Source organism: Lontra canadensis, unplaced genomic scaffold, assembly GCF_010015895.1.
Source record: "Lontra canadensis isolate GAN:19392208 unplaced genomic scaffold, GSC_riverotter_1.0 scaffold124, whole genome shotgun sequence".
Taxonomy (NCBI): domain Eukaryota; kingdom Metazoa; phylum Chordata; class Mammalia; order Carnivora; family Mustelidae; genus Lontra; species Lontra canadensis.
Window position 1 is genome coordinate 3,992,631 of NW_022631118.1, and position 13,710 is coordinate 4,006,340.

Here is a 13,710-nt window from a genome sequence, read left to right on the forward strand (position 1 = left end):
ACATACAAGAAAAGGCACAAATCAGAAAAACAAAATTACTGACTATGGCTACATTTAGTGTATTAGTGAAGCATGGAATCTGGCATGAAACTGCTTGGGTTCAAGTCTAGCTTTGCTACTTACTAGTCATGCGACCCTGGCTGGGCAAGTTAATTAACTTCTGCATCCATTTCATCAACTGTAAAATGGAGATAATACTAATACCTGTTTCAGAAGACTGTTTTGAAGATGAAATAATAAACATAAAAACACTCAAAAAATAGTCCTGGGCACAGAGTAAGCAGTTAATACTGGCTATTATTTTTGTACCATTCTAGGTGATTCTTTTAAAAAATTCAAATGTTAAAAGATTCTAGAATATACTTCAAGATCTTTCACACTTCAGGCATAATCATGGGAGACAGAGTCTGAACCGAAGGAATAATGGGAATAATTAATTCAACATTACAGTAAAAATAGTAATAGTCTCCTTCCTTCCTTCCTCTTTTTTTTTTTTTTTAAGAATTAGTCAACTTTCTTGACTGTTGGGTCTTATGGCTAGGCAGCTGACTAGCCAGCTAGCTAATCTTCCAAAGCTCACAACAACCTTATGAACAGACATTGTTATCACTAATTTACAAATCAACTGTGAGATACTTCCTACTACCTTTATCACAGGGCAGTTTGACAACAACAGCAGTAGCAATATCACCTACTCAACAGGGCTTCATGTGATCATAGCCTGAGGGCTTTCATGAGTGATCATACCCCCCAGTACAGCAAGTCCCAGCCACTGAAGGCTGGGGATAGAAATAATTTGTATAGAAAAAAGAGAGGCCCAAAACCCAGGTAAATATACTGTGACTACTTATTGTAAGCTACGCAACGTTCTCCACAGCTAGGGGTCTGGTCAGAGCCACTGTTCATTACCTAGCTGATGCTATAATAAGCAGATAAGGTGCTTTGCCTGTACTTTGTCTTTTCCTATTAAGAATTCATTTGCCAGAGGGTGCCTGGCTGGTTCAGTCCGTAGAGCATGCCACTATTGACCTTGGGGTTGTGGGTTCAAGACCCATGTTGGGTATAGAGATTACTTAAAAATAAAACCTTAAAAAAAAAAAAGAATTCATTTGCTAGGCTTAAATTATCTACTAACAGATCTGAGTTAATGGATCAGAAAAAAACCCAAGTGAAAATTTAAACAGCAATGCCTCAAAACACCAATTAATCAGGAGCACAGTAGAGCCATTGTGAGAACATTTCACAAAGTCTTATAATGGCTTACAATTTTCATTTGCAAATGCATTTTATTTACTTTCTGAGTGTATGAAAGTGTCAGAACATGGGAGCACCCAGCTTTGAGAACAAACATATGAAGAAAAATGGTGGAAAGAGCAGGGACAGGAGTAGGACCTGGGTTCAGACCTGGCTTTACCACCTTACTAGCTAGGTGTCTTTGGGCCACCTTCTTGTTTCCTTGAGCCCAAGTTTCCTCATCTATAAAATGGGGTTATCATTTTCTCATGAGATTATTTGAAAAAATGTTATTAAACATATGTTAAATCAGATTATGCCTGCCAAACATGGTGAATGTTCAAGAAGTCACCCTTTTTCTATTCCTTACTTGGTTATTACTCAAAATCCAAGTACATATTTGTAACGAGAAGAGATTCAGGAATCCCTGACTTGACATCACTATCTTCAATAAATGCCAACAGCCCAGTCCTGTCTACTTAGTGGAATGAAATCATTTTATCTATGTTTTATAGAGTTTCGGCTCTCTTTCAGGAAATCTCTGCACTATTTATCTATACTAAATAATTCACATCACTTCTGAGAAAATGAAGAAAGCATTTTAACGTAAAAGAAGGAGTTGGAAAGTGGGGAAGTCTTTGTAATTAATCTGAAAACAAACAGAATCTGGACTATTTTGGTTTTTCTGAAGGTGGATCTTTACCAAGGCCAATTTCATTGAATGGGTTGTGCAGCAGCTTTTGCAAATTGATACTTAGGCACCTGCAGAACCAGGTCCACTGTTCTTTGAAAATTTCTACCTCACAGATATGAGGCCATGGTTTTGAACCAAAACTGGAGTGTGTGGCTTAATTCAAGTGCACTTAGTGGGGGCAAAAGGATAGAATGTTTGATTTTTGGGAGACTATCCCCCCAAATCCAATACAAATCATAATCCCTAGAGATTCATAATGCTGGTCTTAAGAACGGCACAGAAATCTATCTTTTTCTTCTTCTTTTTTTAAAATTTATTTATTTGACAGGCAGAGATCACAAGTGGGCAGAGAGCCTGATGCGGGGCTTGATCCCAGCACCCTGAAATCATGACCTGAGCCGAAGGCAGAGGCTTAACCTACTGAGCCACCCAGGTGCCCCCAGAAATCTATCTTCTAATCAATGATAAAAGATGCTCTGGTCCGTCATATAAAGTTCTCTTTTTCTGCCAGGCAGGTTGTATTGAGAAGGTACAACAGAGGAAAGAGTACTGCATTGGAAGTTACACAGCTCTGCCTTTGAATTTTGTGCCATCATCTCCTTGAGGCTTGCCTTTGCCAACATTCCCAACACCTCACTCTTAACAAAAAGAAAAGAAATCCCACAGTCTATTAGCACTTTCTGCACAAAGTATATATTCATTATGGGAAGACTTTTCATCTATTTCCAGTGTCTCACTGTAAAAATTACATGCCGTTCCCCTCTCACAGTAAGCACAACTCTGTTGAGAAATTCTCTTATGCGTAATTCAGACTGACGTTTAGTCTGCGGTGGAATGAAGAGGAATCTCAAGTGGGAGTAGCAGAAAAGAAAAATGAACTAAGTTCCACTAGCCCATAACCAGCAAGCTTTTCCTCTACCCACTCCATTTTTACTTTGGAGCTAAAAATCAAGATTTGACATACAGTCTTAAAAAGAGACCTTTTTACTTGTCACAAAGGCTTTTTCTCACTTGATAAATAATCCTTGGACAGAATGGAGTATTTCCTGTAAGTTCTAGGGATCACTTTTTCATATTTTTATACAGAACTCTGGTTATATGCAATAAAAAAAGCAATAAAAATAAATAAATAAATAGCAATAAAATAATGTTTTATTGCTTAATTTTAAAGTTTTAAAATTACAAATAATACTCATGATGATAATCCTAGCCACTTCTAAATCTGGCACAATAGTCTTGTTTCTCAAACTTCCTTTGGGTACAAAGAACACTTAGGCCCCACATGCTTTTCTACACTCAGCACTCTTCAGGCCCACTTTTCATAAAGAACAAAGTTTTAAAATCATCTCATGGGTGATACCACACATGTGAAAATGAGTAGAAGACATGCTCATTGAAATGCGAATTCTGATGGAGTTTGCTCACTAGAGTTTTGTGGCTCAAGATTCTACCACATGTCTCAGCAAAATGACAAAAAAAACCTGTACAACAGATTCCTTGGGAATAACATAAACCTTACATTTAAATCCACATATGCTAAGGGTCACACCTGTAATTTGTTCTTCTGACATGGCATGCTGTTTCACACCTCTAGGCTTCCGTCCATATATTCCAGGGCATGTTCTGTTCTTTTCTGGCTAACTTCTACTCATCCTTTAAGACCCAGTTTACATGTAACCTCCTCCAGGTTATCTTTCCTGACAATCTCCCTCTCCCAGCTAGATTAATGGCTTTCTTCATATTCCCATATAAATAAACATACACCTCTCTCAATGTCCTTATTACGTTATGTTGAAATGATTGTTTGGGTGTCTTGCCTCTACTGACCTAAGTTCCTGAGGACAGGGATCAAGTCATATTCCATCTTTGTACTCCAAGAAGATAGCACAATGCTTTGTGCAAAGATACCTAGTAAATGTTTAATATAAATACTCACTAGCATCTCCTTAATATGATCCTCCTAGATCTCATATGTCATACAAGTGACTGAGCCTATGTTACTACAAGTGGAATAAACGCCAGAATTTTTATAAGAAAAACAGCTTCCAAGAGATGATACTCCTCCCTCCAAGGCTGCTGAGGAAAACCCAACTGTGTTGAATATCAGCTTAGGTTATTAACATCCTATCTGGCCTACCCTGCTCCAACCCAACTGCAAAATATCCATTATAGGATCTAGGACTGCTACTTAGAAATGCTTTGTCACAGGAGGGCTGGTTTCCTGGCTTATGTGAAAGACATCACTGAGGATTAGCACTGCCAGTCTTGATGTTTGGACTTAATGGATTCATGTGAGCCTGGTCAGATGATTTACTGTCATTTTAACAAACCTTAGCAGAATGTCTCCTATATACAGACAGGCCTATGTGAGGCACTGGAAGTACAGGGAGAAAGAAAAAAAGCAAAAAAGCAAGCACTTAAGGAAAGCCTGCAATCATAGTAGTGATGGTATAAGTTGACAATAACATGCTGCTTAGTAATGTTTATTAAGTCTTATAAGTACAGTTTCTTTGAGCTAGAAGGAACCTAAGAGATCATCCAGTTAAGAAAATTTATATTATAGATAAGTAACAGATTCTGAGATATTTCTCCCTGACATCTAAAAGAAAAAAAATAACATACAATGAAAATAAGGAGAGGTGCATTGTTCAACTTAACCAGGGGGTTTCAAGTATTAGTTCATGTATGCTACCGGAAATATCCAACCAGAGACTTCATGCCTGAACATCAAAAATGTCGTATGAGGATATACTGATTGACATTTGAAATAAATGATCCAAGTTTCCTTCTGAGATTATAACTTGTTAAAAAGAAATAGTGATTTGAGCTATGGATTATTCAAAAATCATTCTCACACAACTTCAGAATGAAGAATGATTAGTCTGAAGCACACAAATTGGCTAATGCTAAATTTAGTATCTATTTTCTGAGCATGCTCCAACCAGCAAAAGAAGGTGACATAGAAATGTTTTCACTGCTGAGGATTTAAAAATACATATAAAATCCACGTGTGGATTAGCCGATTTGTAAAATTTGCCACCAATGGTTCCCCTTTACATGGTAATTCACTACAAATACTTTTATGACACAAGTTTCCTTAAAACAAAAGATTTGTAAAGCCTCAGCTTAATCCTATTTGTTTCACTCAATTTTGATAAATTGCTAAAGCAATGAAACAATCTGGAAAATTCCACAGGGTTTGTGATAACCTGGCTATCCCTGAACTTTTCTGGCTTGTTCAGTAGCTTGAAGAATAGAGACTCTAGGGAGGGGCTATACATCCCCAATCCCATTTCAGGGCCTAAATACTCTTCTTTCTCTTAAAATGGTCTTAAATACCATTTCTTTGTTGACGACTTCCAAATGTATGCCTCTAGCCCATACTTTGCTTAACTCTAGATCATATACTCAACTACCTACCTAATATCTCTTCTTGGATGTCTAACAGTCATTTTGAATTTACTACATACAAAACTTAGTTCCTGATATCGCCCAAACCTGCTCTTCCTGCAGTCTTCCCCATCTCAGCTAATGGCTACACTTCATTAATCCACATAATCCAGACAGTCTGCTTACGGAGTCTATGCGGATACCCTCTATGTATGCTACATTGCTCCAGCAAATGTTTTGGGTTCTAGTTGCTAAAAAGATGCAGAATCTGACCACATCTCACTGAATCTCCACTACTGCCACTCTAGCAAAAGCCACTATCAACTCTCGCTTGGACTGCTGGAGTAATACTTTATCATCCATTATTTGTACGGCAGCTAGAGTGATCCTTTAAAAATGTATCAGGTCACAACAGTTTTTTACACCTAAAACTTGCCAGGGGCTCTCTGCCTGAGTCAGAGTAAGCCAAAGTCTTCACAATGGCCTGAATAACCATGATCTGGCACCTGTCAGATCCAGTACCTCCTTGACTGTAACTCCTACTATTCATTCCTTTACTCCACTGCCACCTGCTAGAAAGGTCTCCCTGCTGTTCCTGGAATGTACCAGGCACGTACCCATTTCAAGCCTTTTCCACTTAGTGTCTCTCCTGCTTGTAATGCTTTTCCTCAGATGCCCACGTGGCTTATTCCATCACAACCGCTTTGCTCCAGCATAACCTTAGTAGCATCTCTTAGGTGTCTCTGACATCCTGTATGGATGCCAGTCCTTCCTGTCTTGGTCACTTTTTTCCACAGGTAATGAGCAATAGCAAGATTTCAGCTTTTCTGATAAATTACAAATAAAGTAAAAGTATCTACTGAAAATGACTAGTTCAGGGATTTTGCATATGAAAAGAAGAACAGTTCTCTGATGTATCTAGGTATCTGCAGGGTAAAATGTAGGGACAGCCTAGAGAAAATTAGGAGTACACAAATGGAAGAAGGATATGGTGCTATGATACTAAAGAAGCAGATTGTACAAAAGATTGAGGTTTCTATTATTTAATTCATTTTGTAATTATCCTTTGTTTTCCTTATATAAAGCACTGAAAAAAGGTGAATCTCTGCTCTCAAGAAACACATGATCTAGTTGGTGAGACGTGAAAATGTTCGACTGAAATACAGGTCTGATTAAGTAAATGATATCGTATATATGAAGGTTAAGTACCTGAACACAGAAAGAAGCCATGTATTCAGAAGAAGGCAAAGGGGGGGTGGTGCCTGGGTGGCTCAGTGGGTTAAAGCCTCTGCTTTCAGCTCAGGTCATGATCCCAGGGTCCTGGGATGGAGCCCTGCATGGGGCTCTCTGCTCAGCAGGGAGCCTGCTTTCCCCTCTCTCTCTGCCTGCCTCTCTGCAGACGTGTGATCTCTGTGTGTCAAATAAATAAAATATATAAAAAAAAGAAGAAGAAGAAGAAGAAGAAGAAGGCAAAGGGAACAGAGGAGATTTCTTGGAGGAGTTAAAAAAAAGAAAGAAAGAAAGAAATGAGGGCGCCTGGGTGGCTCAGAGGGTTAAGCCTCTGCCTTCGGCTCAGGTCATGATCTCAGGGTCCTGGGACTGAGTCCTGCATTGGGCTCTCTGCTTGGCAGGGAGCCTACTTCCTCCTCTCTCTCTCTGCCTACTTGTGATTTCTCTCTCTGTCAAATAAATAAATAAATAAATAAATAAATCTTTAAAAGAAAGAAAGAAATGAGCTTTGAAGAAAGAAGTTTTTGATAAAAGGGAAGTGGTAAGGAAAGGCATTTTAGGATGACAACCCAGTATGAGCAAAAGCCCATAAGAAGGAAATGTACTAGCTTTTTAAAGATAGTTGAATAGGAGAGCCTAGGTTGGTTAGGTCATGATCCCAGGTCATGATCCCAGGGTCCTGGAATTGAGCCCCCTGTCAGGCTCTCTGCTCTGTGGGGAGCCTGCTTCTCCCTCTGCCTGCCACTCCCCTGCTTGTGTGCTCTCTCTTGCTCTCTCTCAAATAAATAAATAAAATCTTAAAAAAAAAGATAATTGAAGGGTTCATGAAGCTATAAAAATAGGGCTCTGTTGGGAGATGAGCTCCCAAAGCAGGTCTAAACCACTGTTTTGCACTTTATTCCAAGGATATTTCTGAAAGCTTCTCAATGGTATAGTTGAATAAGCTTCTTTGGGATCTAGACTTAAAGATCCAAAAGCTACCTGAAAATACCAAAATCTATATATCCAAAACCCGAACACCATGATTCTCTTGTAAACCTGGTTTTCTTACAATGTTCCCTATCTCAGGAAAAATACTACTATTCATCAGGTTACTAAACAAGCCAAAACCAAAACCAAGCCAAACCAAAGCCCAGGAATAATTCTTCACATCTTCTGCCTTTTACCCCTATTCAACACTAATCCTATCTATTTTACTCTCCAAATTTCCATCAAACTGTAATACTCTCCCATCCATCTCTATTGCCACAACCTTAGGACAAACTCTTGTCTCCTCTCTCCTGGAACACTGACTGATCTACCTGCATTCAGTCAGGCTTTCAGTTAAGCTGGAGAATTTTTTTTTTTTTTTTTAAGATTTTATTTATTTGACAGAGAGAGCTCACAAGTAGAGAGAGAGAGGAGGGAAGCAGGCTCCCTGCTGAGCAGAGAGCTCAATGTGGGGCTTGATCCCAGGACCCTGGGATCATGACCTGAGCTGAAAGCAGAGGCTTCAACCCACTGAGCCACCCAGGTGCCCCATTTTTTTTTTTTTTTTTAAAAGAAGTCCTGGGGTGCCTGGTTGGCTCCGTCAGTAGAGCATGACACTCTTGATCTCGAGGTGGTGAGTTTAGGTCCCATGCTGGGTATAGTTGGTTTATTTTTTTAAAAAGCTGGTTTACTTTAAAAAAAAAAAAAGGTAAAAAGAAGTCCTTTTTTTTTGAAGATTTTATCCATTTATTTGACAGAAAGAAAGAGTACAAGCAGGGGGAGTGGCAGGGAGAGGGAGAAGTAGGCTCTCTGCCTAATAGGGAGCCCAATGTGGGCTCGATCCCAGGACTCTGGGAACATGACCTGAGTCAAAGGCAGACGCTTCACTGACTGAGCTACCCAGGCACCCCTGAAAAAAGAAGTCCTAAACCACTCAATGCTTAAATTCTTTTAGTAGCTTCCCACAATTACAATAAAGAACAATTATCTGAATATGGTCTATCAAGTCAGTTCTCTGTGATTAGGCCCTGGATCTATTTCTCTAGATTCATCTTACAGCATGCTTCCCCTACTCTAGTCAAACTCGCCTTTTGCAACCCCCGCTGCTCATCCTTTCTTCTCATAGCAGGGCCTTTGTACATATACAATACTGCCTACTTACCCCTTCTTCAACTTTCAACCAGACACTTTGCTAGGTGTTTGGTATATACTGATGAACAAAACACGGTGTCTTTGCATTCATGAGGCTTAATGGCTGAGTGGAGAAAAGGAGAGATGGAAGAACCAGTCATTAAAAATGTAAATTGAGAGAAGTACTAAAAAGGAAAAAAGAAAACAGAGTGATGTCAGAAAAGGAATAAGGAGGGGAAATCTACTCAGTAGTAGAACTTCTGGGAAGTCAGAAGAATTCCTGAACAAGGATTTGAATTAAGGTCTCAAGATAGAAAAGGAAGTTACTTTAACCAGGCTATAAATGAGGAAAGGCATTATTACTGTGAGTTTCATGTGCCAAGAGAATACAGAATTTGGCATTTCATCAAAATCGAGATGAAAATACAGAGTTAAAGCAATTCCAAAAAAGAAAAAAAGAAAAAGGATTTGTCCATTCACATCTTAGAATTCACTTGGTAAATAATTGAGACTATGTTACCAAAAAGGCTTAAAGGAAGGAGAAGGATGTTAAGATAAGAAAAGATAAACAGGAAGGGGCCTACCTGCCCCTATACGGATAACTGTATTTACAAGGCTTATATAACCAATGAGTCAGCAAAAAGTCAGATGTCAATGGGTCTCTTCTATGCCCACTCTAAGCAGCTAGGAAACTTGGCTCTCTCTACTGGTTGAAAGAGGGGTCCAAGAATGAGATCTCAGGTTAGACTATAAAAACAATCAACACATCTTCCAGCAATACTTGCGTAAGATAGGATGAGGAAAAGTAAACCTTCAGGCTTGGAAAAACCTAAGATACAGGATCTAACTTAAAGTAAATTAGAGCAAAGTGATTCCTGTAGGATTTCACAGATCTAATGCAACCCATTTCTTTAACTTGTCATAAAATGCTTGCTATAGATTCCAAAATCAAGATCCCCAAATCTGGTGAAAATCTTCATTTTAAAGAGAAAAATGTCCTTATTTTCTTGAGGCCTATAAATATTTCAGGGTTACTTTCTACAACTATCTTTTCTCTAATAAAGGCTAGTATGTATTAATGGTAACAGAAAAACTTTTCATAATGACAGAATTGGGTCTGGCAAAGAAAAACATACAAAATAGAACATAAAGGGATTAAATCACAGTACAGGCAAAGAGATACAGCACTAACAACCACTTGATATTGAACAGCAACGATAATGAACCCAAGACAAACACCCACCAACGCACGGCTATGAAAATAGCAGACTCTTCATTTTGCCTTCCTCCACCTCCATACTTATGTTCTCAGCCTATTACTGTTCCAGTGGCAACAACTCAGTAAGAGCAGGGAGCTTTTATTTTCTCTTTTCCACCGTTAGGCCATAGGGAAAGCTAGGGGAAAAAGCAGGGCGGTGGGTGGGTGGGGGGAATTGTAACTGCTCAAAGAAAAGAAAGGATATCTGTTAGTCAGCATTCTTTGCTCTGGAAATTCCTGGTTTCTGCCTGTTCATGGACATCTGAGAAAACTTGATGATTATCTCTGAAGGTCACAACTGAATGATCAAAAATAATGTTTTCCTTTTTGGCTCCTTGGGTCATCCCTCTCCATCCAACAGGATTCTGCAAAATGTGTTAATTATCGCTAAGAGGCAATTCTACGTAGCTGATACAGAAGAGTAAGATAATAGTTAAAAAAAAAATCCAAGAATCCCTCCCCACCCCCTGCCCCCCAAACACAAGCAATACATTTATCTTACCAAAACCCCCTGTCAGGCAGTCTGCTGATTTTGCTTGCCACAAAGCTCATCCTTCATTGTGTACTGCCAGACCAAGCTTGGACAGTGAAAACAAATCACAACCTCTCTTGACTATGTGCTCTTTCCATTTGTCCCAGCTTCCAAACTGCAGAGGAGCTGTGGCATAGTCTGTCACGGCTGCACATACTTGGTTTCCGAGAATAACGCTGTAAATGAGGACAGCTACCACTGGGAATGTATTCCCCTACCAAAGAGCGAGCCGAAATGAAGCTTCTAGTGGATCCCTGGGCTTCTCACCTTCACAGCCTCAGAGAAGTGCCTTTCACAGAACAGGCAGGTACAGCCGCACCACATCAACATCCCCGCATAGCCAATCCTCCGCAGTGCCCACCTCAGCCTATGTACAGTTCCGGTTCTGTCTCGTCCATCAACTCTTAAAGCTTTCTACATCTGCGAGCCTGGGAGGACTCTGTGCTGAATAAACAGAAAGCTTCTGCCAAACAAGCATCGTGTGTGTGTGTGTGTGTGTGTGTGTGTGTGTGTGTGTGGTTTGCTAGAGCTGCTAATGCAAATGAATAGTTTTACTCTGAGAATGGAGATCACAGACAGTATCTGCCTCTCTTCTGGAGCTGTGAGCATCTTTTATAAAAAACAAAAGCATCAAACTGGTTGAATTTAAAGCTACAGGGCTTGAATTCACCATTCACATCTGTCTTTTACTTTAAAACCAGATAAGGTTTACAAATAGCTTAAAGAAGTTTAAAAACATTCTAAATAAGTGTTTAGGTAGCCTGGTTCAATAAATACAAAGAAAAAACAATCCACCCATGTTTGGATAAAGGACTAAAAGATTGCTGAAACAATTTCTATGCTTTCCTAATATTTCTTCTCTTATTTTTTATTTTAGGTTCACAAAATAATTTAAATGAAACTGAGCAAGAAAAAAACTGAGCATGAGATGCTAAAGTCTTATTCACTATGGATGAAGGGGAAAAACACTTCTGAAGGAAAAGTACTGGAATTGTCTGAAGTCTACACAATAGATTGAAACACCACAATTTTAAGCCCAGGCTCGGCTCCCGCATCATATACTATTTACCGAATACCCATGATACTGCATGAAAGAACTGAACATCTTAAAGAGACTGTTGCTGCACTGAACAAGTCACTTTGGGATTTAGACAAACTATCATATCTGAGTTTTATTACTTCATTTGTAAAAGCAGTTCTGTGGAATGTGCACAGGAAGAACTTCAGGGATGTAAAATATAGTGTAGCACGTGCAATGTATAATATGTAGAAACATTTCTCGGAGGTTAATACCCAGAAAGGAATCGGATAAGAAGACAATTTGATAGAGGTCATGCCTAAAGCTGTGATAATTCTGTACTTCTACTTAAGTATGGAGTTGGAAGCTCAGCCCAGCACAGTACTAAGAGGTCAAAGAAGGTCTTTCCATCAGCATTCACCAGCTTCACGTAACTTCCTTCATTTAAATCAGACGAAGCCCTCTGAATGAAATCTGAACCACCTTAAATGAATTTGAAGAAAATTCTCAGTTGAAACCATAGCTCCAGAAATTCCTCTTCTATCTCTGGAGACACAGAATTCTGATCTTGACTCTCCAGTACAAATTAATAAAGAATTTAATGACTAACGCAAATTTTGTCTTTGCTTAAAAATTAAGTTGCAAGCTTTCAACAGAGTAAGTATTTGTTTCTACAAAAACAACAGAAAAAACAAGCCTACACAGCTAGCATCAACACCAGTGAATGTTTGCTTAACTCTGTTTATTACCATTTTTAATTCATCTTTTCATGACAATCATGGTTATTTTAGAAAACTTCGAAAACACCAGTGGGCATAAAAGAAAGCAAAAATTATTTGTAATCTCACCACTTAGAGAAAACCAAACCAAACACTAACATAAGGTTCTTCTTCTTTTTTTTTTTTTAAAGATTTTATTTATTTATTTGACAGAGAGAGAGAGAGTGAGAGAGACTGAGCATACGCAAGGGGAGCAGCAGAGGAAGAGGAAGAAGCAGGCTCTCCACTGAGCAGGGAGCCCAATGTGGGGCTCAATCCCAGGACCTTGGAATCACGACCTGAGCTGAAGGCAGATGCCTAATGACTGAGCCACCCAGGCGACCCAACGTAAGGCTCTTCTATCCTCATTTCCTACCACTGGGATTTTTCTTTTTTAAAGATTTTATATTTATTTGAGTGAGTGAGAAAGAGCGCACGTGCATGTGAGGGGTTGTGGGGTAAGAGGCCTCTGAGGGAGAGGGACAAGCAGACTCCACACTGAGGACAGAGCTCAACACTGGGCTCAATCCCATGACCCTGACATGACCTGAGCCGAATCAAGAGTTACAACAGTCATTACCATGGAGCTCAATGCAGGGCTCAATCCCACAACACTCAGATCATGACCTGGGCCGAAATCAAGAGTCAGATGTTCAACCAAATAAGCCACTGAGGTGCTCCCTCACATGCTTATGTTTGACAGATAGTTCTTATTATTCATTCCCTCCATCCAGTTTTCTCCTTGAAATGCAAGTTATAATTGATATAGGTGGCTGGAACTATAGTAGGAGCGATAGTGGTAGAGAAATAGTAGTTCTTTTGTTTTCAAAGAAAAAGAACATTTTTGTCCCAAAGTAAAGTGGCAGTCTGTTCCAGAATTTGAAAAAAGGACAAATCTTAGAAAGTGAATTTGATTTGCCTTAGTTTATATTACTGGGATCTGAAAAGAAGCCATAAATATGTTCAGATTTGGCAAAATGTGATCAGTTTTGATGAGCTTCCTTCCTTGACTTACAGATTAGTGCCTTCATCTTACAACATGAAGATTATTTTTTATCTTCTGTGTAATTTTACTTCATAGCAGAGTAACTTTCTGGCTTTCTGTTTGATTTATTATATCCTTAAAGAATAAAAAACAAAACAAACCAACCCAAAAAGAAAAAAAAGTTCTTTACTGATGAAAGAGCTGATATTCTTTACAATTGTATCCCTTTAACATTTATTATAATGTTTTATTGCCATTTTGGCCAAATAACCAAGTATCATTTCTCACCATGATCCTATCTTAATCAAGGATTCAAATCTCCTTTGCTGACTCTTTTGATTTCTCTTTCCCAAAACTGGATCCAAAATCCAAAAAAATAAAAACTTTTAGAATAACTTTTATAACAGGCGTCTGCGTGGCTCAGTCGGTTAAGCACCTGCCTTCGGCCCCAGGTTCTGGGATTGAGTTCTGCATCAGACTCCCTGCTCAGCAAGAAATGTGCTTCTCCCTTT

At 39.0% G+C, this 13,710-nt stretch overlaps 1 protein-coding gene across 5 annotated transcripts in view; it reads right to left on the reverse strand.

Moving 5' to 3' along the window:
- Window positions 1–13,710, reverse strand: part of TMCC1 (transmembrane and coiled-coil domain family 1) — a 183,160-nt gene that overhangs the window by 28,098 nt on the left and 141,352 nt on the right. The window contains exon 1 of one of the 5 annotated variants that reach the window (XM_032841498.1): window positions 10,705–10,776. The exons of the other annotated variants lie outside the window; for them this stretch is intronic. Coding sequence (XP_032697389.1) covers window positions 10,705–10,767 — 63 coding nt within the window. The 5' untranslated portion in view covers window positions 10,768–10,776. Of the gene's footprint in view, window positions 1–10,704; window positions 10,777–13,710 lie in introns of those variants that run through there. 5 annotated transcript variants of the gene reach the window in all.